At 34.8% G+C, this 27,801-nt stretch overlaps 1 protein-coding gene across 3 annotated transcripts in view; it reads right to left on the reverse strand.

Moving 5' to 3' along the window:
• The window catches only part of USP9X (ubiquitin specific peptidase 9 X-linked), a 98,362-nt gene that overhangs the window by 20,344 nt on the left and 50,217 nt on the right, over positions 1-27,801 (reverse strand). For 2 of the 3 annotated variants that reach the window (XM_085209740.1, XM_085209724.1), the window contains exons 15-31: positions 24,917-25,004; positions 23,050-23,392; positions 21,393-21,488; positions 19,976-20,187; positions 18,262-18,502; positions 17,907-18,056; positions 17,665-17,785; positions 17,143-17,273; positions 16,647-16,925; positions 14,338-14,463; positions 12,018-12,143; positions 8,607-8,773; positions 3,898-4,006; positions 3,513-3,659; positions 3,235-3,381; positions 2,095-2,317; positions 11-231 (exon numbers count right to left, since the gene is read on the reverse strand). In XM_085209740.1, the coding sequence (XP_085065866.1) occupies positions 11-231; positions 2,095-2,317; positions 3,235-3,381; positions 3,513-3,659; positions 3,898-4,006; positions 8,607-8,773; positions 12,018-12,143; positions 14,338-14,463; positions 16,647-16,925; positions 17,143-17,273; positions 17,665-17,785; positions 17,907-18,056; positions 18,262-18,502; positions 19,976-20,187; positions 21,393-21,488; positions 23,050-23,392; positions 24,917-25,004 (2,927 nt within the window). The remainder of the gene's footprint in view (positions 1-10; positions 232-2,094; positions 2,318-3,234; positions 3,382-3,512; positions 3,660-3,897; positions 4,007-8,606; positions 8,774-12,017; positions 12,144-14,337; positions 14,464-16,646; positions 16,926-17,142; positions 17,274-17,664; positions 17,786-17,906; positions 18,057-18,261; positions 18,503-19,975; positions 20,188-21,392; positions 21,489-23,049; positions 23,393-24,916; positions 25,005-27,801) is intronic. The other variant, XM_085209735.1, reaches the window with a different exon arrangement.

The following is a 27,801-nucleotide window of genomic DNA, read 5'->3' on the forward strand; positions in this document are numbered from 1 at the left end:
TTAAATTTACCTCATTGTCCTGCTTTTCATCCCCAGACATATCATCATCTACATCACTGCCTGTGCCTTCAATTGCAAGAATCCCATTCCTGATGGCTGGAATCATGTACAGCTGCTGAATAACAGAATTCATGTAACAAGTGGCACCAGCATTTTTTAATCCTACAAATCCCTTTGGTGGTCGAGGCCCAACAGGTGGTAGATATTCCCATTCTGTAAGCGCTTCACAAGCTAAGAAAAAAAAATAGCAGAATGCAATTAGAATAATTACTTTGCTATAAAATATTAGATTTTCAGTTGTAGTATAGAGGACAGTTGCATAAAATTAGTATTAGTCTGTATCATGCTGCAGTTTAACAAAAATACTTCACCAGAACTTCAATTGTTAAAATCAACACATTTTTATAAATCGTAATACTACCTATAACCTTAAGATTACACCACATTCTTCCATTTTGTAATTAAAACAATAGCTATATTTAAAAAAATAGCTAATTTATGGACAAAACTTAACTCTTCCCATCAGTACAAATTCTCTAGTTTAAGCATTCCAGATCTGTCAGTACTAAGTAACAAAGCTAGAATATATAACTAACTAATAAGACTTTCATAAATTTGTAGTATTTTTAGCATTACAATATTTACCTTACATCTCAATTCCCTTTGCCAGCCAGGAAAGCATTTTTTAATAGTGCTACCTATATACCTTGTGAAAGATTTTTCTTCAGTCTTCTCCTTTACACTTGTAACATTTCTTCAGAATACATTTACAATCACAGATTCCCTACACTAATCTGTTGTCCTGCGGTTTTTAACATAAATGACAACAGAGTACACAAACTTTCCTTGGCATACAGTTCTTACACGTGTACTACTTAGTGTAGCATTCTACAGTGACCTAGCACCCTTATCAAATATTTAAATAGATGGTAACGCCATAAAATCCTTCTTGTTGTGAGCAGACAAGGAATACACTATTTCACACGGGAAAAGGTGAAGACAAAAGGATGAGGCAAGGGGTAAAACCACAAATCTGCCCATTTCATTTGTTCATTTGAGATGGAACTGAACAGCAAAAGACTGAAAAACCTCATAAGTAACTACTCAAATGACTGTGACAGTACGACTGATATCACAAACCAGGCAAGCAGCACTGCTATTCCCACTATGGAACGCTATTTCTAGTTGCTTATAGTTTAGCTGAACTCTACACATTTAAGCAATGAAGTTTCCAATACCAGTCTGTTTTTTCTGCTCTTAATATTACAGTTGAAAAGCTTAGCTATACCATATAGGATTGCACAAAATACGATCTAGTTTGTTCATTTTAAAGAAAATCTTTTAAATGCTTTTTGATTGATGAAAAAAAAAATCTGTTACCTAAAAGATTTTTGCCATCCCTGTGAAAATGAGCTTCTATTTCATTTCACTATAAGCTTTTGACACACTAACTTGTCTGTATTTTTTTGTACGTACTGCAATTGCTATTATCTTTCTTCAATGAGAATGAAGTTCTTTAATTGTAGAGCAGTGCAGAGACAAGACCAAAATGGAAAGAAAAACTATAGAAAAAAGGCTGGGACACAAGCAGAGCACTAGTATGGTGCTAAAAACAGGACAGTGGAGCTGTGTCTGTGTATGGATAAGAATAACAGATCAAGTGAGCAACCAGGAGACAGGCACTAAAAGTAAGCAGAAGAAATTTGATGAGGTGCTGGGACTGCTTAGGCAAAGCCTGAAACAATGAGACAAACAAACAATAAAAAGGAACAGGATAAGGTTCTTGGGATCTAGTAGGGGCAAAGTGGAATAGGCACAGATTAGAGTACGGAGAGTCTGTCTGTGTGAGTGAATAGAACTTGGATGCAATCATGTAATCAAGTCAGTTTACTAACTGCCTGAAGAGCAAATGAAGGCTATAGCAACTTTTCTAAGGTCCAAAGGCCTAATTTTACAATAAAGCACATTCCACATTAAAACCACAGTGTAAAAAAAAAAATAAAAAAAAAATAGCTCAGTTGATATTACAAACAAAACCTATACATAATATATATATATATCAAAAAATAGGAAATAGTTAAAAAAATTACATACTAGTGATTGCTGTACCTATGTAATACATCTCAGTCAAGGTGTCTACTATCTGTTTGAGATTTCGGACACATCCAACTGCTAGTGCAACTAGTAGCTCAAAGCCAGCATTAATAGTAGCTGGTGAACTACAGACTGGTATGGCCTGCTCAGCAGGCAATTCTCCATTCCTCATGTATTGTAAATAAACATTGGATGCTGGAAAGATGAAATCATCTATCAATTCCTGAAAAAGATAAAAGAAAATAAATCACTTGTTATCATAAAAATAAACACTATTCTATAACAAGTCACGAGTTATTACATAAATGTATGTCTAATAATTGGAGACATACTTAAAAATAGAAGTTAAAATTTAGACCAATATCCTAATGAGCTTTTACATTTAGAGAAGAATAACTTTATTCTAAAGCAGTTCACAGCAAATTTCTTCCCCCAAATTAAAAATAAACCTACATTGTCCTTGATCAGTAATTTTAATTCTGCCCAATCAGTGTTATCTACAAAGCCATTTATCAGTTACTGCTGGAAAAAAAAAACCACACTGTTGCTGCATAATAAAAATCAGATATATAAAGAAACCATGTCTAATTAAAGAGATGCTCAGATGTCTTGCATTTATTCCAACTTGCCATAAACATTAACAGTAATAGTTAGAAACATGGAGGAAAGAAAAATACAGTATATACAATATAACGAAAGACAGTAGTCCATTACCACTGTGTTCAAAAAAACATTTAGATGCTGTACTGAGGGACATGGTTTAGTCTGGGAAATACTGGTGACAGGTGGATGGTTGGACAGGATAATCTTGGAGGCCTTTTCCATCCTTGGTGATTCTATGATTCTAAACAGGTCTATCCCTGTGTCTAGCTCACTATCTACGTGTGATGTTTGCTGAATCTTGGAAGAAGTTCACTATTTCATAGGAACTCTACACACAGTGGTTTATGAAGAATGAGAATGCCAAGTACTCTTATGAATTAAATGTGGTTTTTTTCTTCCTCTTTTTAACTCCAATAAGAAACTCTCTTCAAACAGTTGAATGGGAATTTCATGGCTACAAACTACAAGAAAAAAATCTCTTTTTACTTATTTATAAATGACACTCAAAATCCCACAATTCAAAAAACTTGAACTTACTTTAATGAGATTAGCACCTCCTTTTTCACAACCAATATGGTATTTCTTCTCAGGTGTCTGGAATGCTAGCAACTCTTTTGTTACTCCAAGGTGACCCTCTAAGATGGTTTCTTCAACACCTGTTTCCCCCGTCCTTTTTACTTCATCCTACCACGGAAGAGAAAGTTAGGATACTCTACTAAATAATATACATCACCATGTAGGAAGCTTAAAACTGTACTTCACAGCAAGGCACCAAAAATCTCATTATTAAAAATAAATCAATTCTACAAACTTACCCTGATCCTTTTCAGCCAGTCAATTTCGTTATTGAGAAGAACTTCAGCATTGGGCACATTAATATTACTGTTGTAGGCATAGTTAAGAAGATGTCTTAAGAGAGTGAAGTAGTCTCCAGAATGCTTAGCTCTCTCTCTAGCAGTACTCTATGCAAACAAAAAGTGAATTATTTGTAATTCATACATGCTATACATGCTTCTATTTATTTTGCAGCACCACTCACCAACTGAAATAGAAACTGATTGTGCTGCTTACTTCTAGGTCAAAAGCAATTTATACCTTACTGATTTGTTAACAGAAATTTGTGTTCATCTGCAAATATTTTGTCTTAGTACTTTGTTATAAATGTGAATCTTTGTAAAAGCCTGCAATTGGGCAACTTACCCCTAGAACTGTAAACAGCAGAGTAATGAAGAAAAGGAGAGGTCTCTGTCCCATGCAACACCTGGTAGCCATTAAGAAGAACTGCTCCTGTGCCATTTGACGAACAATTCTAAAACAACATTTAATAAAAAAGATTAAATACAATTCCCCTATCTAAACAGAACAACAAAATCTGTATTTGTGTGTCACACTCCTTAATGTCATTTTCCTAAAACTGCATGTAACGCAAGAAATGGGAATATTTTAATTATTCATTGGCTATTGACTAAGTTTCTCCTAGTGAAACTTTAGACAGGAGTTACTATTATGAAATCAGATCCACAAATCAAGTATATCAAAGTACAAGAAACTTAACAGCAACAAACCCCTAACCCTGCACAATACCAGCATATACCGGATAGCTAAACAAGCAATTTGCAGGCCTAAGAAGTCATCTGACTTTTTTTTTTTCTAATTATGGATAAGCTGTGCCTAAAAGACAAAATAAAACGATCCTAGTAAAAATACTCATATCACTGTAGTAGTTTGCTATTCATCTACAGTGCAATCAAAATTTATCATCAGAAAGATAAAAGAGGGCTTCCTGAAAATTAACATGGTTGGAATTAAATGGAGCTTTCTATCTAAAATTTCATCCAATCAGTTAAATTGAACTAGGGAATAGAGAAACATAAAATAGTTTTCTTTCTTTTCCTTTAAGTTTTAAATCTCTGAAGTTTGGCATGGTACCAAGTCCTGTAAAAACTGTTAGAAAAAGGACTCCACTTGGGTGGAGGGGGGGGGAAAAAAAAAGAAAAATCAATGTTGCATTCTATGGAGTGTCTCAACATGCAAGAAACTGAACTTCACAGTGTCTTTCTGGTGTGGCTGTAATTGTTTTCTGCTCACGAGATCACTGCGGAAAGCACACAGAAGAATCCTACTTTCTCCAGAGTTGTTCTGCATGCAGCTAACTGTGCTTCTAAGACATGTAAGAACGGCCATGAAGTCAAAGCAAAGAAGCCCCTAACCCAGCACCCTGTCTCTGGCGAACACCTAGGAAAGCACACGAGGGGAGAGAAGCATGCAGTGATACTCCTCCAGAATGTCTTCTCAGCTTCCAGCAATTTATGGTTCAGTAAGACTACCAAAAGCAGTATTTTATAGCCCCCACCAGCCAAACTCATGAAAGAATCCCCTCAAACCATTTCTCAACTGACGGTTTACATTACTTAAATATTATGCTCAAAAAGTTTTTACAAGTATGAAAGAGAAAGAAACACTGTTCCCTATTAATTTTTCCTTTGCTACTTCTGATTTTAAAGGTCTCTGTGGTATTCTCCTCCCACCATTTATATCTTCTCCAATAAAAAAATGCCTCAAGCTATTCAGCTGCTCCTCAGATGGAAGTAATTTCAGAGCTTTGATCTTCCTTGTCACCATTCTCTGATCTTCGCAAGTTTTATAGCAATGCTCTGAGTTGTAGAAGGACCATGGGAGGGAGAAGGTCTATTTTGTTTGTAACGACTTGTGACATTTATGGAACCAATTGCAGTGTTGCTGTTTTCCTAAAACTTCTCACAGGCGTCTTTTAGAATGCATACTTTCAATTGTCTACAGTACATCCCACAGACACTCCTCAGGTTCATACACTTAAAGGCAAAATGAAATAGGTAAATACGGTATTTTCCTACAGTGAGAAGTGTGACTGATGAAACACTGTCTCACACTGTTAGTCTGAGGAATATGCAGTATTTGAACACAAGTCTCACATTTTTGAGAGGCTACAATAAACTACTACTTTCCAGGAACATTCCTACATTCTTAAGGAACCAAGAGAGGAATTCAGTTCCCTCAGGAGACACCTAGTGCCACATTAAACAACATGAAAACGATGTAGAGCTGGCAGATATCACAAGTTGCACGATGAGCTCTCATTCACCTGGCGAAACAGCTGGAGACCAAATACCTCCATTAAAATGGGCAACCTATACCCTATCTTAGTCGCTCCAGGATACATATCTCTATTTAGTTATAAGTTAGCTTCTTCAATGGATCTTAAGTACCACAGCTTACCGTGGGCAGTAAGAATCTGGGGAATGGTCTACGTGTATGACCAAACATTTTACAGCCATCAGTGGCATACTTCTGGGTTCCAGGAGCAGTTAGGACTATTGTTCAACTACCATTTACTAAGTCAGTTTTGCACTCATGGTTCACTAGTATAAAATCACTTATATAGGAGAGAACAACTCCTTTGCTATTTAGTATTAAACATTTTGCATTTTATTGCTCAACTTATATATGTTGAGGTTATATTATGATGAAACAGCAAAAGTCCCATACAATCTCAAAAAATTAAGAACCAACAATTAAGACACAACAATCCATCTCACTGGCTCCAAGACAACAGTATCTGAGATGTGAACCTGACCATCTTCCCTGCTCTTTATAGTACAACAAAAATGTTTTCTCACATGCCTTATTTTGCTCATATTGTTCTGATAGAGGTTAGGAGATGAGAGAACGACGGTGAAAACTGAGAGGTAAAGAATTCTGAAAGACTGATATTTGCAGCTCTGCAAACACTAATTTGTCTGCAAACCAATTCAAGAACATTTCTTTAGTTCAACTTCACTGTCTTCATTTTCAAATTGGTTTCTGTTTCCACCAACATTCAGGCTACTCTAACCATTATCTAATAATGAATAGTACTGTTGCATTCCTAGTGAGATCGTTAGGTATATATCAGAAGTTTTACAAACATAGAGAAAATAAATGAAGCACAACTTCTTGTATTAGGAGTATGAATCATTTCTCCATACAAACTCAGCTCATTTCCCAGTCTGGTGGAAAAACAAAGCCGAGAGAAGTAACTGAGCAGCAGTCCACTTTGAAAAGGGGAGCCATTACAGAATTTCATCTTCTCTGACAACAAAAAAACAAGAACACAAAACACCACATAAGCAAAAGCTATTCCTTAATGCTACTAATGTTTTTGAAGGGTGAAAAGTCAATATATTTGCAGAATTAAGCCACCGCTGTTCAAACTGGCTCATACTCCAACAAAACATGTGCAAAGAGAAGTCCCAGCCTGAGGAATAATCTAGTTTATTCCAGTATCTTAGGAAGGAAAGTACAATGAACTATTCACTAGGCATAACAGTATGAAGTATTTGGGATTCAAATTTCAGACAAAGTTCAAATCAGCACGGATATTAACCACTGAAAGAGACAGGAAAAACTGTCATGGTTTTGCAAATCTGTAAATCAAGACTAAGTTCTACCAGAAGGACATTCTAGCTCAGTAATGTACTCTGTTAAAAGGAATCTGCACAAAAAAAAAGTGAAAACTAAACTGCTTGACATGTACAGATTCAGAGGGTCCCCCTCTGAACTAACAGTTCACTTACGTAAGGAAACAGAACCAGAATAAAAATATCTGCAAAGAACATCCACCATTTGCAAAGACTAAGAATGGTAACAAGTCATCTTTGGTTCAGGTTTATCACTGGCACTATTTTATTCATAAAAACAAAACATTGCTATTTTGTTGGTACCTATTTTAATACTTTATGTTGTGCTTTAAAGTAACTGAAGGTAATTTACTAGCATAAGCGATAATAACAAGCTTCAGGGAAGCTATTCAATGCAACATTCCATCCACCAGTTTGTAGATGAATAATAAAGCTTGTCGATCTTCACTGTAGCAATCCACAGTCTCACCAATAGGTACAAGAAGTTAACCGTAGTTCACATGCTGAAAGTCACAAGACATGCAACACGTCCCCCAGTGCTGATGGTTCAACCAGGATTCAGTCACTGCACCACATGACAACTCCAACATGACAGTTTTATACAAATGCTTGCAAAACACAAAGAGTCACAAGTGCTTCCACTCTCATGCAAGAAAACCAAAGGACTAAATCTTCCTCCCCTCTCCTCAAAGGGCTGTATCTTGCCCTTACTTACCAGAAAGAAAGCATTTATTTGAAAGTTCTCCTGTATCTAATTCACTTAAACTTCCTAATGTAGTTTTCAGAAATTACGTGAACAATATAAATCACCTAGCATCTTACTCTAAATAAATTAAGAATTCTAAAGTTACCTATTATCAGGCAATCACTTGGCTTGACAATATCCTCTTTAAGAGTAGACGGAAGGTAAGACTAATGGAATAGAATAGTTCAGTTTGAGGGGATCTGCAAAGATCATCAAGCCCAACTACCTGGCCAACTACCTACCAAAAGTTCAAGCATACTAATGAAGGCACTGACCAAGAGCTTCTTGAACACTGACACCTCTCTAGGAAGCCTGCTCCTGAATTTAACCACACTTGCAGTAAAGAAATTGTTCCTAATGTCCAGTCTTTGCTCCTTGACACATTCCAATGCAAGCAGTCATTGATGACCATGGCGCAGAGACTGGAACCTTCCTTTCTGCTTTCCCTCCTCTGGAAGCTGCCTCCCAGCTTCCTCCACACTGCATAAGTCAAGGGTCCTCAAAGTCTCCTCACAGGACACAACTTCCAGCTTACCATCTTAGTTATGTTTCTCTGGACACTATCACCTTATGACAGGTATCCAAATTACAGATTTATACATTGCAAAATAGTAAATCAAGACGACTGCTGAAAAAATGTTAAAATAAGTTACTTCTCTATGTGTAGGATATATATACACATGCCACACTGGAAAATAATGCACACACAAAAAAACAACAAAACTTACTTGCTGTGACAGTGCAATAGCAAATCAATGATAAACGTCTGCCATGCTTTTTCTTTACTTAGAGCATCCAGTGCTGTTGGAATCAAAGCAAAACATAGGGTCATCACCTCCAATGCTTCACAGCAAACTTGTTCATCTTCCATATCTGGTTCATTTCCTGCATTTGTCTGTGAAAATAAGCAAAAAGAGCACAAAGTAGGTATAGAAAAAAAATAATTCAGAGAAACCCCAGCAGGTTCCAGGTATATATTCTAACTACAAACTGAAAGCATGAGTTTGTTGACTGAAGTGATTACTAACACCACATAGTTAATGCACTTCACTCAGGTGCTATTCCAAAGCACCACATCAGATGCCTTGAACTTCCAGCTCTTAGATTTTTAAGCAAGGATCCAAATCACAAACTTACGGTGCCCAAAATTAAATAGAAAGTCCATAGGTAAAAGTTTCGTAAGTTAGTACTATTGTTTACTTACTAATTTTCAGAAACAGAAACTTGATTCTGCTGATTCATAACATAGCTGCTGTGGTGATTTTTGAATTATGAAAGGATATTTCTAATTAGTACATAGATATTATCTCCATTAAATGCTTAGTGAGTTGGCGTTGGTGCACTTATGCAAAATAACTACTTTAAGAATAAAAGTAAGCCCCCTTCTCCACCTAAGCCAAAATTAATTAGCTTGAAGAAGTTCTGAAGAAACTGAATGTGAGCAGGCTTCAATCTTAATTCATTGGTAATCTTGGCTGCAGGTTAGCAGTGTTAACCACAAGAACTGGGAGTGGGAAATAGATAATCCTTAAGGTCCCTTCCGACCTGAGCAAGTCTATAGTTCTATGAATTAAATACATATTTGTTTTATACAAGGAAAGACTAACTAGGCAGAAAGAATGGATTATAGTACTGAACAGATAACTAAAAACACTGATTTTATTTGTGTAAAGACAAAATAGGTGAGGTCATTACTACTGTAGTGGGAGGATGTGGAAATTCCGAGCTGTCTCAAGATATGAAAGTAACAGCAGAAGACTTAACAAGTTCAGGATTATGTCTACTTGGTTGGCACTGAAACCTCACTTAGAAAAAAAAATTATTTTTGCAAGCAGGCAGGGATCTAGAAAAAATGTAGGGTGCCTATCGTATTCAAAGTATTTCTCTACACTCAATCAACAGGAACTGGCTGGTCTGTATAAACACCGTACTTGCAGTACTTTAAGATTATGGGCCTTCTGTGAGGTAATAACAAGATGTCTGATACTGCAAAAAGCAGTGTAAAGTCTTCTCAATCCACCAACCAGAGGACAGCCATACCACATTTTCTGAGGCAGTATGCAAAAGAATTTCTGTAAAATCCACACTCTCAAAATAATTTACTCTGGTTTTTTAGTTTAATTGAATTCAGTGTAGTTCAGAATCTTCCTGAAGTGCTCACAAACATTATTTCAGAAGTCACAGTTGACATGACTATTCTGAAGAGCTGCTTAATCTTAATTTCACAAAATTTAGCCCACTTTTTCTCCCTTGAACTAACAGTTAATGTTAAATCTCTGCCCCATTGACTTAGCAAAATGTTCTTACAATTTAAGAATAAATAAATAAAATCAAGTTTAGTGGTCAACTTAGGAAACAAAGTTTTCCTTAAATCAATTTTTCTCTCAGTGTAAGTCAGAATTTTCTAGTCACTTGTATATTCAATCTCTATAAAAACTGCCACAGGAGTTATTTCCTCTGCCCTGACACTGAATGCAATGTCTAAGAAAAACAATGCATGTTTTCTTGCATCATACTAATCTGTTTCTGCGATAAGTTTTTCTACCAATGTTATTTAATTGTATCATATTCTCAGTTCCTATTACTTCTTTTAACCAGTTTTTCCCTTTGACTTTTATTTCCTTTTTCCTTAATATAAACCAAATGCAGCTGTCATTTATTAAAAATGTCCATATAAGAGTAACAAACAAATAAAAACAAACAGCTCTGAAGAATAACCATTAACAGTGTTATTATGAAATACTGAAAAGCTGTTCTTGAGATCTATGCAGTTTAAATTTCATGTATTTTAAGACTACAATCACTTCAAAATATTTTTACAGAATTCAACTGTAAAATTCTCACCCAGAAAAATGTCAGAAACAAAGCAAGATACTGAAATCAAATGAAAAATACTGCTTGTATAATGTGTCTTTACTTAATCCTAAAATCATAAATGCAGTAAATAAGGCATATCTGGCAGCAGAAGAATGCTTTATATGTTATCAACAACAGAGGTAAATGCCAGAACAATTCTGGTCAGTGAAGGAGAAACAGTCATGGCTTAACAGTATTTTTAAGCTGCAATAAAAGACAAAATCCTCCTGCATTACCCTTGAGCAACCTGATCACTGACCCAAATAGGAAATAAACAGTACCATGGTTAAGCCCACAACACAGGGCATGCTCTCAACTCAACCAAAATAAGTTACATTAGTCAGCACGTTAAGAAATGGAGAAACGCGCGCATAATTTTATTTAGTTCTGGGCAGGTGTATTTTCTCTTCTACACTTCTACTCTTAGTACTTACATCAAACGTACAGATGTAAGAGCACATCTTTGTATGCATTTAAATGCAAGTTATCAGCTCAAAAGCAAAAGGAGTGGGGAAAGGAAAATAACTTGTTTCATGAAGTCATTCTAGCAGCCATAGGAGCAGATGCTATCATATCCCCTACGTAAATGGAAAGATATTCCATTTTGCTCAAGTAAATAACAGAACATTTAAAGACAAGAGCTAATAATATATCCAGAATAAAAATCTATCTATACATTGCTTTCACTTTTACTTTCAGGAAAGTATTAATGAGTAATAAATTTAATGTTTTAAGACAAGTTTAGAGACCAGCAACAAAAAATATGAATTGCAGTCAAGACAAGAGTTTACTGTTTCACTTAACTATAACCATTTGTTAAATGCTGCGTGGTATCATAGTGAAGTACACCCAATGTGTGAAACCATGAAAAGGGTTAGCTCTTATTTCTTGTTGCAGACTGTGTATGTTTTAAATCAACTTCTGTAGAACAGATCTTTAAATCTGAAGACTAGGAGAAATGAGCATTGCAAGAAGCGCTTACTTCTTTTTTAGGTGTGGAATCTAAGTTTGCTGGAAACAAGTTATAGCGGCTTACAGAACAGATGCATTTTTTTAAAATCGACACTAGATTCAAGCTACAATGCAATAGTTACAGAGAAAAGGAATTCAGAATAGGAAATTAAAGAGTTGCAGGACACCTGACACACAATACTAGCCTCCAAAATACATAATCAAGACAACTACCTCAAACCTCATAATACTCCTAAACCTGAACTGGCTGGCCCTACTCTTTTTCTAAATGAAGGAATATGAAGGAATAGTCATAAGAAAGAAATTCTTACCTTTTCATAGATTTTACTGATTTCCTCATTAGAACTGAACACAAGTTGAACTGACCCACAACCAGACGCCCAGACAATTTTTTGCACTGCCCTAATAACACAGATATCAGGTATATATTTTGAAGCCTGGAAGGGGAGTAAGGGAAGACAGATTAAAAAATAAGCATGTACTTTATATGTATCACAGAATCTTAAATCATAACATTACAACCACCAAATGAAGTTTAAATTTTGAGAACAAGCCATTGGCTACTTCAGGGATGACGGAAACAAACGTTCTATCTTTTACTTATACTTAAATGCTAAAAATTCCTTGAGTTGAAACAAAAACAAGCACGCACCTAGAAAGCATACATCATAGAAAGTAACATAACAAATATAAGTTATTTGACAGTTCGCCCCCTGACTTATTACTCCCTATTCTAGCTAATAGCTAGACAAACTAAAGCTTATCAAGTACCTGATTAATACATAAAGGGATTCCCTTTTTCAAGTTTTCAAGTTACACAGGATTTTAAATGAGCAAGAATGCAATTTACATATCTTATGGATGCAGAATCACTCTTCAGTCCTTTAGACATAGTCTGAGTTCATATACAGTAGTTTCTATTGATGTACATTAATCATGACACAAACAATTTCTGCCTAAGTATTACTGTCATTACATACAGTTTGCATCGCTTGAGTCTATATTCAAACTCAAATTGTCAAAACATTTAACAATCTTTAATAACAGATAGAAAAGTAAAATTTGAAACCGAGAGCTGTCTAACAGTCTTATTTAATAATAAAATGAAACTCTAAAAGCTTAATGAATAAGCCAATCTTATCAAGAGACTTGAACATGCATTCTTGCTACTACACATTAGGAGTTGCTAGAAGTTGTATGCTATTTCATCCTTGTCACAAGCAAAGCAATCTTACCATAGTAGCATCACAAAGAAAAATTGTCACAGAAAAAAAAAAAAAAAAAACAAACACGTTTTCTGATTTAATCTCATTGCAGTTTTAAAATCACAAGCCAAAACTTTTTTTTTTTTTTTTTTTGTTAAACAGTGAAAGATTTTTTTTCTGTGCTGTCTGGCAGATACAGCAACAATGCTAATGTTTATTTTTCATTTTTAATTGTGAGATCAAGAGGGAAGTCTCTGACCACAAAAACAGAACATATATGAAATCTAGATCTATACCAGTTCCAATAATTTCAGAACATTAGCTGTTAATGTCAACAGTAATATTGTGTATCCACATGTAAAAGACATGCAGTGTTTGTTTGCTCTGATGTGCCTTATCCATACTTCACCTCAAAGGAGACTTCTGTGGAATGAAACTGGAGTTCAATTGGCTGATTTTTACACATAAAATAAACTATGGATGTAAAACCACCACTAATGGAAGACAGATGTCTCAGACAGTCTAGTACAGTGTATTTTAGACAGTATTCTTTCTTCACAAGAGTTGCCGTATGCTTTTCAGCATAAAGATGGTCATTTAAGATTGCTTTTATTTAGGTGTCTTATAAGTGTTCTGAAGATAGCTTTGCAGAGATTCTATACCATACTGAAAAACAATATTTGCTGTTTCCATATTGGAAACAGAAGCTTCTCAATTTATCTTGAAAACAGTTGTTGCAGATCTGATTTTAGCTTCTACTCAATTCAGCAAAGTTTACAGATGTATTCACTAATATAACCCAACTCCAAATGGGATTGGTGATATCATATAGTATCATACAGATGCTCTATTTTTAAAGGACATTGCTTAACATTACTCAGCAAACAATCAAATTTCTCACTTGCATCATTAAAGGATTTTCAGCATTTAAAGATACACCGGTAGAGATTTCACACTTATCTTCCAGCATTTCAATTCATATTTAAAATTTCCCCATTTTCTGTTTCTCCTCAAGAGAAGTAAATTACTTAGAAACGAAAGTGTAAAAAGATAAAAACAAGAAGAAGATATCACAAAAAAGCTCTTGGAAACAAGCAAAATACCTGCAACATAATTAACTTATTTAAAACCACTGCAATGTGTTCCTGAAGTTCTGTTGCAAGTGCAATAATATTCACAATCCATTAAAAAACTTGTGCAGAACCTATCTCACTTAAGCCTCTTCATGCCATTAGACTGTATTTCATAATTTCACATGGAACGTACTTTTAAACAGTTTACAGCTTATTAACCATGCAAATGGTACTTTTAAGTTTTTATGGCATTGCAGGAGGAAAATCTATTTATTACAAAGTTGTAAATTTAAGCATTAAAAAACTGATGGGGGGAGAAGGCAGAGGAAATATACATGAAGGAATTCACTAACCTCATCAGATATTTGCTGTGCAAGACGTATTGCTACATTTCTTAGCATGCATTCTGAAGTTGGATTAGGAATGTTTTGTAGGGCATTTTGTAGCACCACTGCCTGGTCATGTGTAGCCTGGTTTATCTGTAAGAAAGGATTTCTTATTTCTTACACGGAAAAAAAAGAAAGCAAAATGATATGAAAATATAAACTTACTTAACATAATTTATTAGTAGTAGGTATGATCATGGATAAATACAGAAATTATAGACAAAGAAAAAAACAGTTTTGAATGGAAACCATCACATACCAAGATTCACTGTACATATGCTATGGTGTAAAATCACCGTACTTAGGAGGACTTGAAACTATTTCTATTCAGGGGTTTGTCACTGGTCAGATTATTTCAAATTAACTGAACACTATCAATTACAATACCTCCTTCTCTTTCTGTTGATGTATGGAAAGGTTTGTTAAGAAATGGATCTCCCTTCAGATTATCTAATAGCATCTACGCTGAACACAGTTCACTATAATTAAGTACCATTTTAAGCATTTGAGTTAAAAAAGAATTCAACAATGCTCTTAACTTGCTGTCCTCTTTTTTACCATATTGTCACAGGACAAAGAGCAGCAAGAAAAGCTTTTATTCCTTCAGTATTGGTTTGAGCATGAAGCTTAGTCTGACTCTACAGTCTTGACCATTCAAACCTGAAAGAATTCTTTTTTAATGCAAATTTGTTTGAAAAGACTGCTGTGGATAGAAGCTAACATTTTTCGTACAAAAGGGTTTATCCATTTTTTAGTACAACTCATCCAAAAAACCTCTCTCAAATGCTGCTCAGAAGACATACTACAAAGCTGTTCTGTAACCCCTTGGCACTGGTCATTTCCTTTGCTGTGTCAGCTTCACTAAAGTACTTGACTCAGGGAACAAAATCACAGAACTCCCACTGAAGACAGTAACAGAGTTGACAATGAGCTGTCAGAAGTAGGCTATAAAAGGATTGTGTGTAACATGGGGCAATTCATGGATTTATGTACCAGAATACTATATTTAACTACCTTATTGATTCAACAACTTTCAGTAGAAGAATGAAAATACTGCAATTGCCTTTAACAGGCCCTAGTGATAGCAGCAAACTGATAACAAGATGACTGTAGATAGTCTTTGTTTCCTCACTCTCTTGAGTACTGCTGGAAAGTCAAAGCAGAAAGTTAAGCTATGCTACTTCTGATTTAGATACGATAGGTCATAAATATTTACAAATCCCACCTCCATCTCAAGGAGTAAGCTTACTGGTTCTGCAGCAGTTAGGAGCATCAAGATCCAAGCCCTTCAAAGAGGATAATGGTGAAAAGCTGCGAGAACTGCTTTTTACAGCAAATCAGTTAATAATACAGTTAGATGTTTGTAGCTCTATATAGTGAATGTCAGCTGTCACAGACAAAGGTTTCAATCACATAAGTGGTCAGTATAAATGTGTTTTAAGACACTAAACCGATGCTGTGCTCCACACTGAAAAAAGGCAGTAAATTTTATTCATTTTAGTAGATGAAGACTAGAATGGCAAACAAGCTTCTTCAAGATGTCTCTAGTACATTCTCATGAGACATAAAAACTTCTTAACCTCTTAACAGTCATCAAGACTTGATTTCTTTGAGAATGAATGAATCTGATATCCTCCAACAGACGCACATAACTGGAATAGGTATTTATTTTTCCAGATATAAGGGGAAATTAATTCTCTGCTTCAAAGAAGAAACTTGCTAAATATTCTGGTATAAACTGCTCTAAAGCTTTGAGGTCTTTGCCAAAGGCATATTCTAAGAGTGCAGAAATAAAATCTTGGCTTACAACATATTTGTTCAGATATAGAAAAATTTATGGACCATCCTGAACATGCACAAATTCTACTGCTTTAAATGTATCATTGAGGTGATATGTCACTTATGTCACTTGCCCTTTCCAATTCTAAGATGCCTTACTGTAGGATACCTTTCTCCTATAATCACTTAACTTTCCAACACACTTTAACAGCCCAAAAGAATCTGAGTTTATGTTAATGGTATAGACATATTTGAAAAGTGGAAGATGCCTGTACTGGGAATCATACAAACTGCTGAAGCATATAAAAGGCCAGTCAATCTCATGCCTGACTTTTCACAGATTGAAAGAAACAGGGCCTTGTCTCTCTTTAAGATTTGTGAGACAACATTATCCGAAAGTGTTGAAAGTTTTTTGTATACACATTATTCAAAGAGACTGCCAATGAAGCATAGATATACAAGGCATTGATATTTGCATCAAGGAAGATTTATATTACCGGTGAAATTGTACTTGTGCCTTCCACAACTGGTTGACAAGCTTCTGCCACAGCTCGAACATGGCCATATCCAATTGCTGTTAGCAATAACTTGGCTATTTTTAGAGCATTAAGGTAGGCACCCCTTCGAGTTTCCATATCTGCGTTTGGCAGGAAGTTATTTCGAGTCAGCATACTCAATACAAGAGGCAAACCACCACTTTTTAAGAAGTTGTACTGGAAGTCGCTGGCATCTTCTCCCAGAGGTGCACTGGCAGGCATTAACAAGGCATAAACTACCTGTAGAACAAGAGAGAGTTAATTAACAGAGATACACCTGTTTGAATGTAAATGGTTAAACACAGACTATGCTGGAATACATCTTAAGCTTTGATGGCAATGACTGTACACCAGTTTACTCCAGGCTTTCACAGTGTTACTGAAAAGATAGTAAAAAAAAAAAAAAAAAAAAGAGTTGAAGATCTTTATTTTTAAAGAACAGCAAAGTATCACAAACCTCTGTTAGATATAGCACTTGTGAGGCAGAGGGACCAAAAAATAGAGAGTCAAGGGATGGACTAAGGCTGCTTTCTCCAAGTTTTGCGTGATCTAAACAAATAGCTCTTAGTTTCTCAACTGTAGTGTTATCTGCAATACAAAGAAAACTTATAAACATCTTGTAATGTAGCTACTTCAGAACAAGTCAGTACTGTTCACAATTAGTAATATGAAAAAAATTCACTATGCCAGAAAAGTTGCAAAAACCGTGAATGACAGACAAGATCAGACTATGAAAGGTCGTGCAATGTTTATTTCTGTCACTAGAAGTGATCAAGCTAAATCAGTACATACAAACATACAATGCTTCTCTCCCTTTTCACTACACTCTGGGACATACACCTACAACCCCAATTAGCATAAAAGTAATGAATTAAAAAAACCAATAAATTAGTAGAAAATATAAAATATTTCAACCATAATTTTTATGTAACAGGCAAGAAATGAAGTCAATGAAGTAAAGGAAGAAATTAATTTTTACCTGGTGGCATGAGCTTCATAAGAACACGTGCTCCATCTCTAAGAGGTGGCATATTTAGGCTACTGCCCAAGTCTGCAACTTGCCAAAGAAAAGAAATGTATCGAGGATGCAGTGACATGATCTTAAAACAAGCAAATAAATAAATTAAAAAACAAATAAAAACACAACACATAAAAATCATTAGTTAAAGACAAGTTGAGAAGAAAAAACATTTTAAAACCATCACTTCAGTGTATGCTTACCACTCCGGGCAAACAGCTTTCAACTTCTGGGTTTGGACCATCGCTGTAGTGATTGCCGTGGTTGCCCGGAGAACCAGTTGAAGAGTCAGAAGAACTATCGGGACTTGAGGGCATATTAGAATTTATCTGTGTAAGCTTAGCTGTAATTAGCTGCAAAACATAATCAGAGTTTTAATGCTATGCAGAAATGGGAATTCTTTATTAAATAATCATCTAATATAACGCTAATGGCGTGTTACAAGAACGAACAGAACTACTTCACAAGAATAAATGATTCCGTCCACGGTACTTTTTAAGTATTTAGAAAAGGCAAGCAACATCTTAACTTGCATAAATATCAACTTGCAACACTTACCGTTTTATCTTTGAGATTCAATTGTCCTATTAATTTCCTATCATCTGCAGGATCCACCAGCTCACCACCAATGAACAGTTCTACTTTCGTGTGCGCACTGTTGGCTTTAATACGATTGAGAATACAACGCCGCACTTGGCCAATTGTGTCATTTGTGTGAGACCAAATATCCAAATCTTCCACCTGTCGGCCTTGGTTTGGAAAACGAACTACCAGTGTGATATGTTTTCCACGGAAAGCTCTAAAAATAAACAAACCAGATAAAGTTCTTTTGACCTCATAAAGTAAGTTAATTTTTTCCTTCTGCATTTTGTGCTTCAGATATTATGACAGCAAATCTGTACATACGATGGTATACTCCAGATAATTTTGTGAAGGCATCAGTAATTGTGCAAGCTTAAGAGATTTAAAAAGACCAAGATGAAAAAAAGCCATCAGGTCACCAAGTCTTAATATGCCTTCTGTCAAAAGCTTTTAAAAGTTCTATATTAGAAGTCTGCTTATAAAAACACCATGCTTTAAAATAGCAAAGGTCAAAAAAGGAATAAATATTTTCACAATACTAGTGACCACAGTTAGTATGATAGGGTATCTGCTATTAAGTGTGTGTACAGATAACTCCAAACTAATCCCATGCAAACAAAAAAAAAAAAGGCAAAAATTTCTCCTAAGAGCTTCTTGCTAGCAAGGCCTATGAAAAAATGAGTCTAATCACATTAGCAGCCCATATAGACAAGATGCATCTGCAATAAACAACAGTACACGGATCTTATCTAATCAATGCATACAACAAAAATGCTGTAGGATAAATACAATTTCTGTAACAGCAGGAAGAAGCGGGATCTCTTAATTTTCTTGTCAACAAATGTATTCAAAGTAAGAAGGGGGACAGCAAACCCTCACCATTACTAGAATTACATTAACCACATGATAAATCTAGGGCAATCTTAGTGTATTTCTTAAGATTTTTTGAGAATTTCTTCCCACATGCAGCATATACTAACAGTGGAACAATGAAGCATCCTCTATGCTGCTTTACTGTCCAATGAAATGAATTGTTTGTGAAAATATCTACACAGCATCAGATTAAATCACTTCCCTCGATTTCAGTTTTTTTACTCAAGGACTTACTTTACAAACAGAAGAGTGAAAATATACAGAAAATGTATATACTTTGCAAGTGCCATTCTGCTCTCCCCCATTTAATGGGAATATTTCATTTAGTGTCTCTAAATTTAAGCTTGCAAAGCAAAATCAGCATCTCTAAACAACTGTGGAAGTGTAAGATACATGTTCACAACGTATTTTTTGTATGAAAAGACTATGAAAACAATGAGGTTTCTTAAGAACTTAAAGAAAGGTACTGCTAACTTAAATAAAGGTACTGCTTTTGTGTTAACTATTTGAAAAATAAATACATTGTAAACAATTGAGCCACAAGGTATATACCGTGCCAGTTACAGAACAAAACACTAGAAACCACATTATTCTGAAGTCCCCTATTCCCTTAATGCATAGCAGAATGCCTATATTTGCATCATCCTTCAAGAACTCTTTTTTAAACTACAGATCAGAATTTAGTACAAAGATAACAGAATTTTGAAATTCTGTAAGTACACCACATGAACAGAAACACTTTAGAACATAAAGTCACAAAGATGTTCATAATATTTTAGTTAAGAGAAAACAAATAACAGTCCATTTTCACACGTACCTTGACATAGGTAGAATAGTTCTTTCTTCATGGTAATCACTGTCACATTCGTTTATGTATTCTCTTAAAACAGTCAACACCCTCACCATTCTTATTGCTTCTTGTCTTGCACAATTAATACTATCTTTATCTCCATCCAACACACATAATGTATCATAGGAGGCTTTGAGACGATCAAAACAGGATTGAATGAAGTCTTCATGAATCACTACCTAATGACATCAAAATTGTCATAATTACAAGAAATGCTAAAAAACCTGGATAATTAAATCATAAGTAAAAAAGCAGGTAAGTAACTCTATAAAGTTGTTTTATTCCGTGTTAGAATAAGCTCCCATTGATGATGAACTCTTAACTTCATATGCACTTCAAAATCTTGCACAGGTCATTGGTAGCTCTTAGTGTAGAGTGCAAATCTGCCCTTCAATAGAAAAAGTGGAAATCTGCACAGAGAAATAACTAAATTGGACTCCTTTCCTTCTGCTTGATTCCTAACACAGCATCAACTTGCATCTGCCCTAGACTGACACGCAACCTGTTGTATCATTAAAGAAGACCTGCAAAAAATTTCCAGGTGTGAGAAAAGCATTTCTACTGCAGACTACATTACATCATAGTCATGGCAGTAAACCCAATTCAGTATTCACTTTTCTTGGCAACAATTCAGGAGCAGAAGAGTTATCAGCACACTGAAGCACAGTACTTGCATGTACACTAAGTAAAACCAACATTTCCTAGAAATGTCTGATGTAATCACTGGCAGATGGACAGATCTATACATGCCTACCAAGTTTTTAGCCACTACAGCAAATACAGCTCGCATGGCTGTAAGCGCACCACCTACAGCAGCTGTATTCAATCAATCTATGAGACTGGCAGCACTGAAAACTATATAAGTAGTTGGGTTTTTTTTTTTTTTTTTTTTTTTTTTTTGAGGACAAATAATGAGATTTTTAAGAAATACAACTAGCAGGTTACCAACTGGAGACTGTCTAGACAATATTCCCCCACAAACTCATGAAATCCCAACACTGTACCTCCCCTGACCTTTCAGAAACTTATTATCTCTTCTCTCTATCCACTAAAATCTCTCCCAGCAAATACTAATAGAGGGAGGAAATATCTGATTTGTTAGAGTTCAGCTTGACAATTATGTGGGACACTGTGATCCCTTGAAAGGGACAAAACATAAAAATATTAGACTAGCTAGTGACAACACTCAACATATCTAGCTAACAAACATGTTGGTGCTCTTAATTCTGTATCTGACCAGAACCTGACAGCTGGACTCCTGAGTATACTTTTTAAAACATGGAAACTATTCTGTGATTTCAAACTTTCAAGTATAAAAATACTGCACTGAATTTTACTACTTTTTTTTTTTCCTATCATATTATAATGCATATTATAATCTTACCTGATTAACTTGTAACCGTGGACCAAGGTTAGTATAGATCTCTTTAAGAAGATCAATTGCTCTATTTGCAATGTCATCGTTTCCCTGAATCACAACCTAGCATAGTAAAAAAACCAACCAACCAACAAGTATTAGAACATGATACAACTTTCTGGTATAAAATTTAAAAGCAAAATGACGACATACAAGCATCTTCACACAACAGTAGTCTAACTTATAAGACTTACATATGGCTAAAATTCTTAGTTATATACAACCAATACAAATTATGAGTAACTGTGTAAGAGTCAAAATTAAGAAATTTTTAACAGAGTTCAGAACAAAAGCAGATGTTTCTATAAACAGAATGAAAGTAGACTTTAAATATTCATGTTCACGCACTTTCATTTTCACTTGTTTCAGAGAATAAAACAACTTGTTAAAATAATAGCATTCAAGTCTGTCTTCAAGTAACATACATTTGGCTCAATTTAAATGAGCTAGATTTGCAAACTCTGTTAGCGTTCCTTTAGGATACCTGGGCATTTAAACTACAATAATAAGAACAGCATTATAAAACAGAAGTTCTTGAGATGCTTAAACAAATTACATTAGAGATGAATAAAACACCAGAGTTTTAAAGTATCTTATATGGCTAGGGCTGGGTGGTTGGGATGTAGGGACCTGAATTGTTCTTTTTACCTGATAATTTAAGTTTTCATTACTATTCATCAGGTCAGAACAGATACTGAAAACAGACCCTACAGGGGGCCTCTGCAGGATATTGTTCTAAAGTGCCATGAGTTCTCATGCTGCCAAACAGTAGGGCAGAGCCAAGTAAGTTGATTTCCACAACTAATATATGCTATCATTATGTCTAGCATTATATATACATTATGTGCACAAGCACTGTGCACAAATTTACTTGTAAGAAATTCTTTATCTACTTTGGTTTCCACTGTTATAATGATGATTATGATGATTACAAAACCTAAATGTTCAACAAGCCACACAGTCAAAATTATTGAAGCCTCTTGCTTTATGAACAGCACGTTATTTGAAACACAGCCACGATAATCATACCACATGCCACTGTGGGTGCTATGCAGCTCTTCAACATTACAAAGACTGAAAACAACTAAGCACCAAATTTCCATTTTTCACTCCTAGATTTGGCAAGTTTCAGAAAGCTTTTACACAAAAATTACAATGCTTCTATTGAAAAGCTATAAGCATCTTTAGGTAAAAGGTTGTGGATACAAGAGAGAATCAAACCAGTCATCACTCAGACTAGTCTGGAATCACACCAGGTTACCATATTAGAAGGAACAATGAAGCACACAAAATGAAGTGAATTGTGGATTACAGAGGGAGAAAGAGAGACCTACAGAAAATTCACCAGGTATGGTCCTTCTTCCTAAACAGCATAGGCAAGTTTTTCATCTCATGTGCATACACAAACCCTCAAGTTCATTGAGCAGCCTGCAAAGCCACTGATTTACTTACCTGCTAGAAATACAGAAGGCAATGCCCAGGTATTTAATTTGAAAAATAAGTTTTCTGTAATTTAAGTCTGTAACTAATAAATTACACATTCTTGAAAATATACATTAAAGAAAACAAGACTGAAAAAGCCTTCAACTGGTAATCTTTCAGACGTTTCCTCCAATCAACTTACCCTCCAAAGGTAGTCTAATCCTATTAATTCCAGATCATCCATCATATAGGCTCGTCTCTTTGCTACTAGCTTTCCTTCTCGACAGTTCACAGCTTTGAAGAAACGTTCAAAACATTTCATTCCATTTTCTGTTAATAGGGAAGGATCCAGCTGAAGCACATTATTTTCAAAGAAGTCCTTATTAATGTCAGGGTCTAAGTCTGGTTCATCCCCCATTAGTTTGGAATACCATTTAAAACAGGCTTCGCGATCACAAAGATAAACAGCATTTTCAGCTAAACACTTCCATATTTGCTTCGCCTGAGGGGCACAGAGCCACAGCTGACCATCCTTCAATAAAAATCTTGAGCAAAACAAAGAGACAATTAACAGCACTGTCTAATCGGCATCTGGACTTACAATTCAATAAGAAATACAAGGAAAAAGTTGATTATGTATTTTATACACACACACAACAACAATCAGTCATGAAAATATGATACTGAAAACTTTATCTATATCATCAGCCCTTTCATAGTTAGTCCCATGATTTCTTAGCAAAAGTTTGCAGGCATCAAAACATTACATTCCAATTAAGAAATAAAATTAGACAAATATTTTACAGAAAAACCAGGTGTTTTATACATATTATATAAAAATGTGCATCTCGTAAGGTAAACAATTCAGTTTAAAAGTTAGGTCACATCATAAGAAACTAAATTATTTCTACAGTCATTAGCAAAATCACAAAAGGATGCATCAATTACATTGAGCAGAACTAGGAGCAGAAGTCAAAAATGAAAAAACTAGTTTTAAGTTTTTCCTTGTGCTAAATTATTCTTAAAGAACCATTAAAAACTTTGATTTAGGAAGGTTAATACTAAAAGCGTTACAGGAAAAACACAGGATAATCAATGTTCTTTAGAATCATTTTTTTTTTGATTCAACATCTTTTTTATTTTAAAGAAAACAGGGACTACATTATGACATCACTTTTCAGAAACTGCTACCTACATATTTTACATTTGAAATGTCATGGGACATTATTAATTCCTTTCAATCAAGAACTAAAAAATGAACAGTGAACTTAAAAGAAGATATAATTTTTTTTTTTTAACCAATTAAGAGTGATAAATCAAGTTTGCTATGCATATGCTACTGTATAACTTAAGTGGTTGTTTAGCACTTCATTTTAATTCACAAAAATTACTCTGTAAAGTTTTAAAATATTTTTTAAAGTGTCCTTAAAAATAAGTTTAGAACGTTGCACAACTTGACAGTTCATATAATTGTGCTTGTGTGAACATAAGAACAGAGTAAAAACAAGTTGCAAGAACGCCGGCAAAGCATCAACAGACTGCAGCTCTGTCACGAGCAGAGATCCTCTGCTTTTTTATTTCATTCAAACAGCTGCAATTAAAAAGTAATTCAAGTAATTTTTTTTGTCTATTCCTCCTAAGGCTAACAGCGTTGTATCAGCACATGTCAGTTTATTACTATGGCCTTAAATTTGGTGTGGTACAACAAATATGGACACATTATCTTTGGAGTATTTAAAATTTTCAGATACATTATCCTAATATGTGTGTAACTGCATATATTTACACACTGTTCTCAAGTCAGTAGGGTTCTGGACATAGAAATACCCCATAGAGATCTTACAGTACTATTAAAGTCTTGAATTACATAGATGCTAATAAATTTTAATTCTTATACTAGCACAGAAGTCCTCTGGAAAAAAACAAAACAAAACAAAAAAAACAAAACCACACTTAGTACATTACTGCATCTGAGTTTTGAAAGACAAGAGAAACAGCTACCATGCCTTTCTTTCAAGTATCTGAAATACTCCTAGAGAAGTCAAGAAAATGATCAAGTTAAAACTAACCGTAAGAAATTAAGTCTCTCCTGTACTTCTTGCACATGACTGTATCTGCTTCCTGGTCTTACCGTTTGTGGATCATATTCACCATGCTCTGCAAATATAAAAAGTTTTATCAGACAACACATGCTAAGAAGACACACAGACTCTGAAGGACAGAACATATTTGAAGACTTCATGGCCTGAACATAATCAAAACCTAATGTATTTTCAGGAAGGAGTAAGAAAGTCATTTTCAGAAACATGCTAGCAGTTAATATGCATTCTAAATGAAAATGGGTACAGGAAAAGATTGCTGAGGATTATCAACAAATACTTAAGGGCAGATGCATGCGCTCCTCATTCAGTATAATTAAAGTATTACAGAATAACTAAGAATCTGCATTCATGTTAAATTTTACCTTGCTTAAACACATTTTCTTCGGGAAATAAGTCAGTTAAAGTAAAAGCATACAATTCATATTATCCAGTTTTTTTTTTTTTTTTTTTTTTTTTTTTTTAATTTCCCCTAAAGATGCTCTAGTTTCACCATAGAACATCTTTTCCATAGCTTGTTTTACACTGTTAGGGGCTTTCCTTCCCAGAGATAACCACAACTCCAGCTCTTTAATTCTTTTCTAAGTAGCTATATACATGAGAACACACGAAAGAAGTAATTGTGTGACATGTTTACTTACTATAAAGCTTGCGAGGAAAAAATAAATCCCTGTGATACTGACAAGAATGAAAACGGAAGTTGCACAATGTGAAAACAATTCATAAAACTTTTTATCTGCAATTTGTCAAATCTCAGAGTAATGTTTAGCAAACAGCTGTTTGCTTCATACAAACAAGTTTGTGTTTTGATTTTTTCCTCGATAAGAGCTAAAGGCTAGGTATCTCTCAACTTGTTAACATAACCACCTTCTTTAATTCCTCATACAAGCTGAAGAGAACAGCTACATCAAGGAGCCAGTTCTATTTCCAGAGATGAGTACCCTGACCAAGATTTACTGTTAAAATACTACTGCAGACAGACATTACTTTCAGAAGCAGAACTTAGATACATTATATCAATTCAAATTCAGAAAAAAATATTCATTTTGTTCACCAGTTCAGATAATAGTTGCTAGTCATAAATTAGATATCAGTGGACTTCTGTTTTTTTTTAAATCCTCCAGAACAGGAAGCACTTCTTTGTTTTATATAAAAACAAAAAGATACCAAGTCTAACACCTGAAGTGCATCGTGTTTCAAAATAAACAGAAAATAACTGTCATAAATACAACACTACATACAACATACAAAAGGTGCATTAGTTTAAAAATGAAATAAAAGGGAAATCAGAAGATTTCCAGTACTTAAATGATAATGACTAGAAATGTGAAAACATTATGTCCACCTTCAAAACCCTAATGAAGCATAAATGACCAATTACAGAAACTGTGAAAGAAAATCCAAAATAAAGCATATAAAATTAGCAAATAAAAATATCCATTAGAAGAAATAAACAATTGAGGCAATTAAGAAATTAAAGAACAACTAAGGAAGTTGCAGAGAAACTTAAGTTACCTAAAGTGCTAGCTACACTATTCTTATCAGAGGGGAGAGCGAATGTCTGTTTTTTTTTTTTTTTTTTCTGATGAACATAGATGAATTCACAGAAAAGTCTAAAAGTGCCAGGGATTGAAGAATTCAAGTATTAAAGATTGCCCAAAGCCAAAGTGCAAGTGCTTAAGAATATTGAAAAATGCTGAACTACAAAAAAGAAACAATTCAGTCTCTACAACTATCCTCCATTCTCAGCTTGTCAATTTGCTTTCTACACCACACACCTCACACGGAGTCCAATCACAATCTCCTTACAAATTTTCTCTACATAGAAGAGCAAAGGAACAGTCAGTGAGACTACAGATCAAAAAAATGGTTAAAAATTTAAGTATGTTTAGGCACAAACACATATGGATGATCAGATAGCAGAATTTCTATAAATAACATTTCATTCATACAGTTGGATTTTGTGTTTTCAATTTTTTTTTTTTTAGAAAACAGAAGATGAAGAATTGGCCAGCAATTCATTCATCTTTTGAGAAGGTCTTTAATAAATAGTCAAGAAGATGGTACTGTGAGCTAAGATATAACTCATCACTGAGCAGAAGAAATTGAGAAAAAAACCGAGGTGGCAAGTTTCACATCTCAGGCTTCTGTTCAATGCTTAGAGTTCAACAGACTGAAACATGACCTAGAAAAAAAGGTGATCAGGAAAAGGACAATCAAGAAACTCAAGAGAAGTATAAATGGAGAAAATCTAACCTACTGAAATAAATTGAATTATGTCAAGTCTGGTGTTTGCAAAGTTTATGACAAACAAATTTCAAGTATTTAGAATTAAGATCTTCTACCATTTATATATCAACTCAGCATCTGAACAGCACTGTTTGTCTCCAAGACATTATTAACCAGGGCAAAAGAAGTACTGAAAGTATCTACATTAAGAAGAGACAGAATAAGCAGAGGCATATAAAATTAATGATATAACATATGGTTACTTAAAAAAAAAAAAAAACCAAACACAACAATGCCCTTTTTCGGGATGATGATAAAATAACAGTCACCTTATCTCACAGAGGACTGTCAACTTCTCCCCAACTCTTCAGAGTAGGGGGAAGGAGCAAGCTCAGTAGAAAGACAACAGAAGAAGAATCACAGAACAGCTTGAGCAGGAAGGGACCTTAAAGATAATCCAGTTCCAACCATCCTGTCACAGACAGGGACAGCTCTCATTAGATTAGGCTGCCCAAAGCCCAGTCCAGTCTGGCCTTTAACACCTCCCTCTGAGGATGAGGCATTCATAGCTTACAGGAGAAAAAAAAAAAAAAAAACAATTACTGTTCCTCTGTTTTTGCACTTTG

This window comes from Meleagris gallopavo, chromosome 1 (genome assembly GCF_905368555.1).
Source record: "Meleagris gallopavo chromosome 1, MGAL_WU_HG_1.1, whole genome shotgun sequence".
NCBI classification, from domain to species: Eukaryota; Metazoa; Chordata; class Aves; order Galliformes; family Phasianidae; genus Meleagris; species Meleagris gallopavo.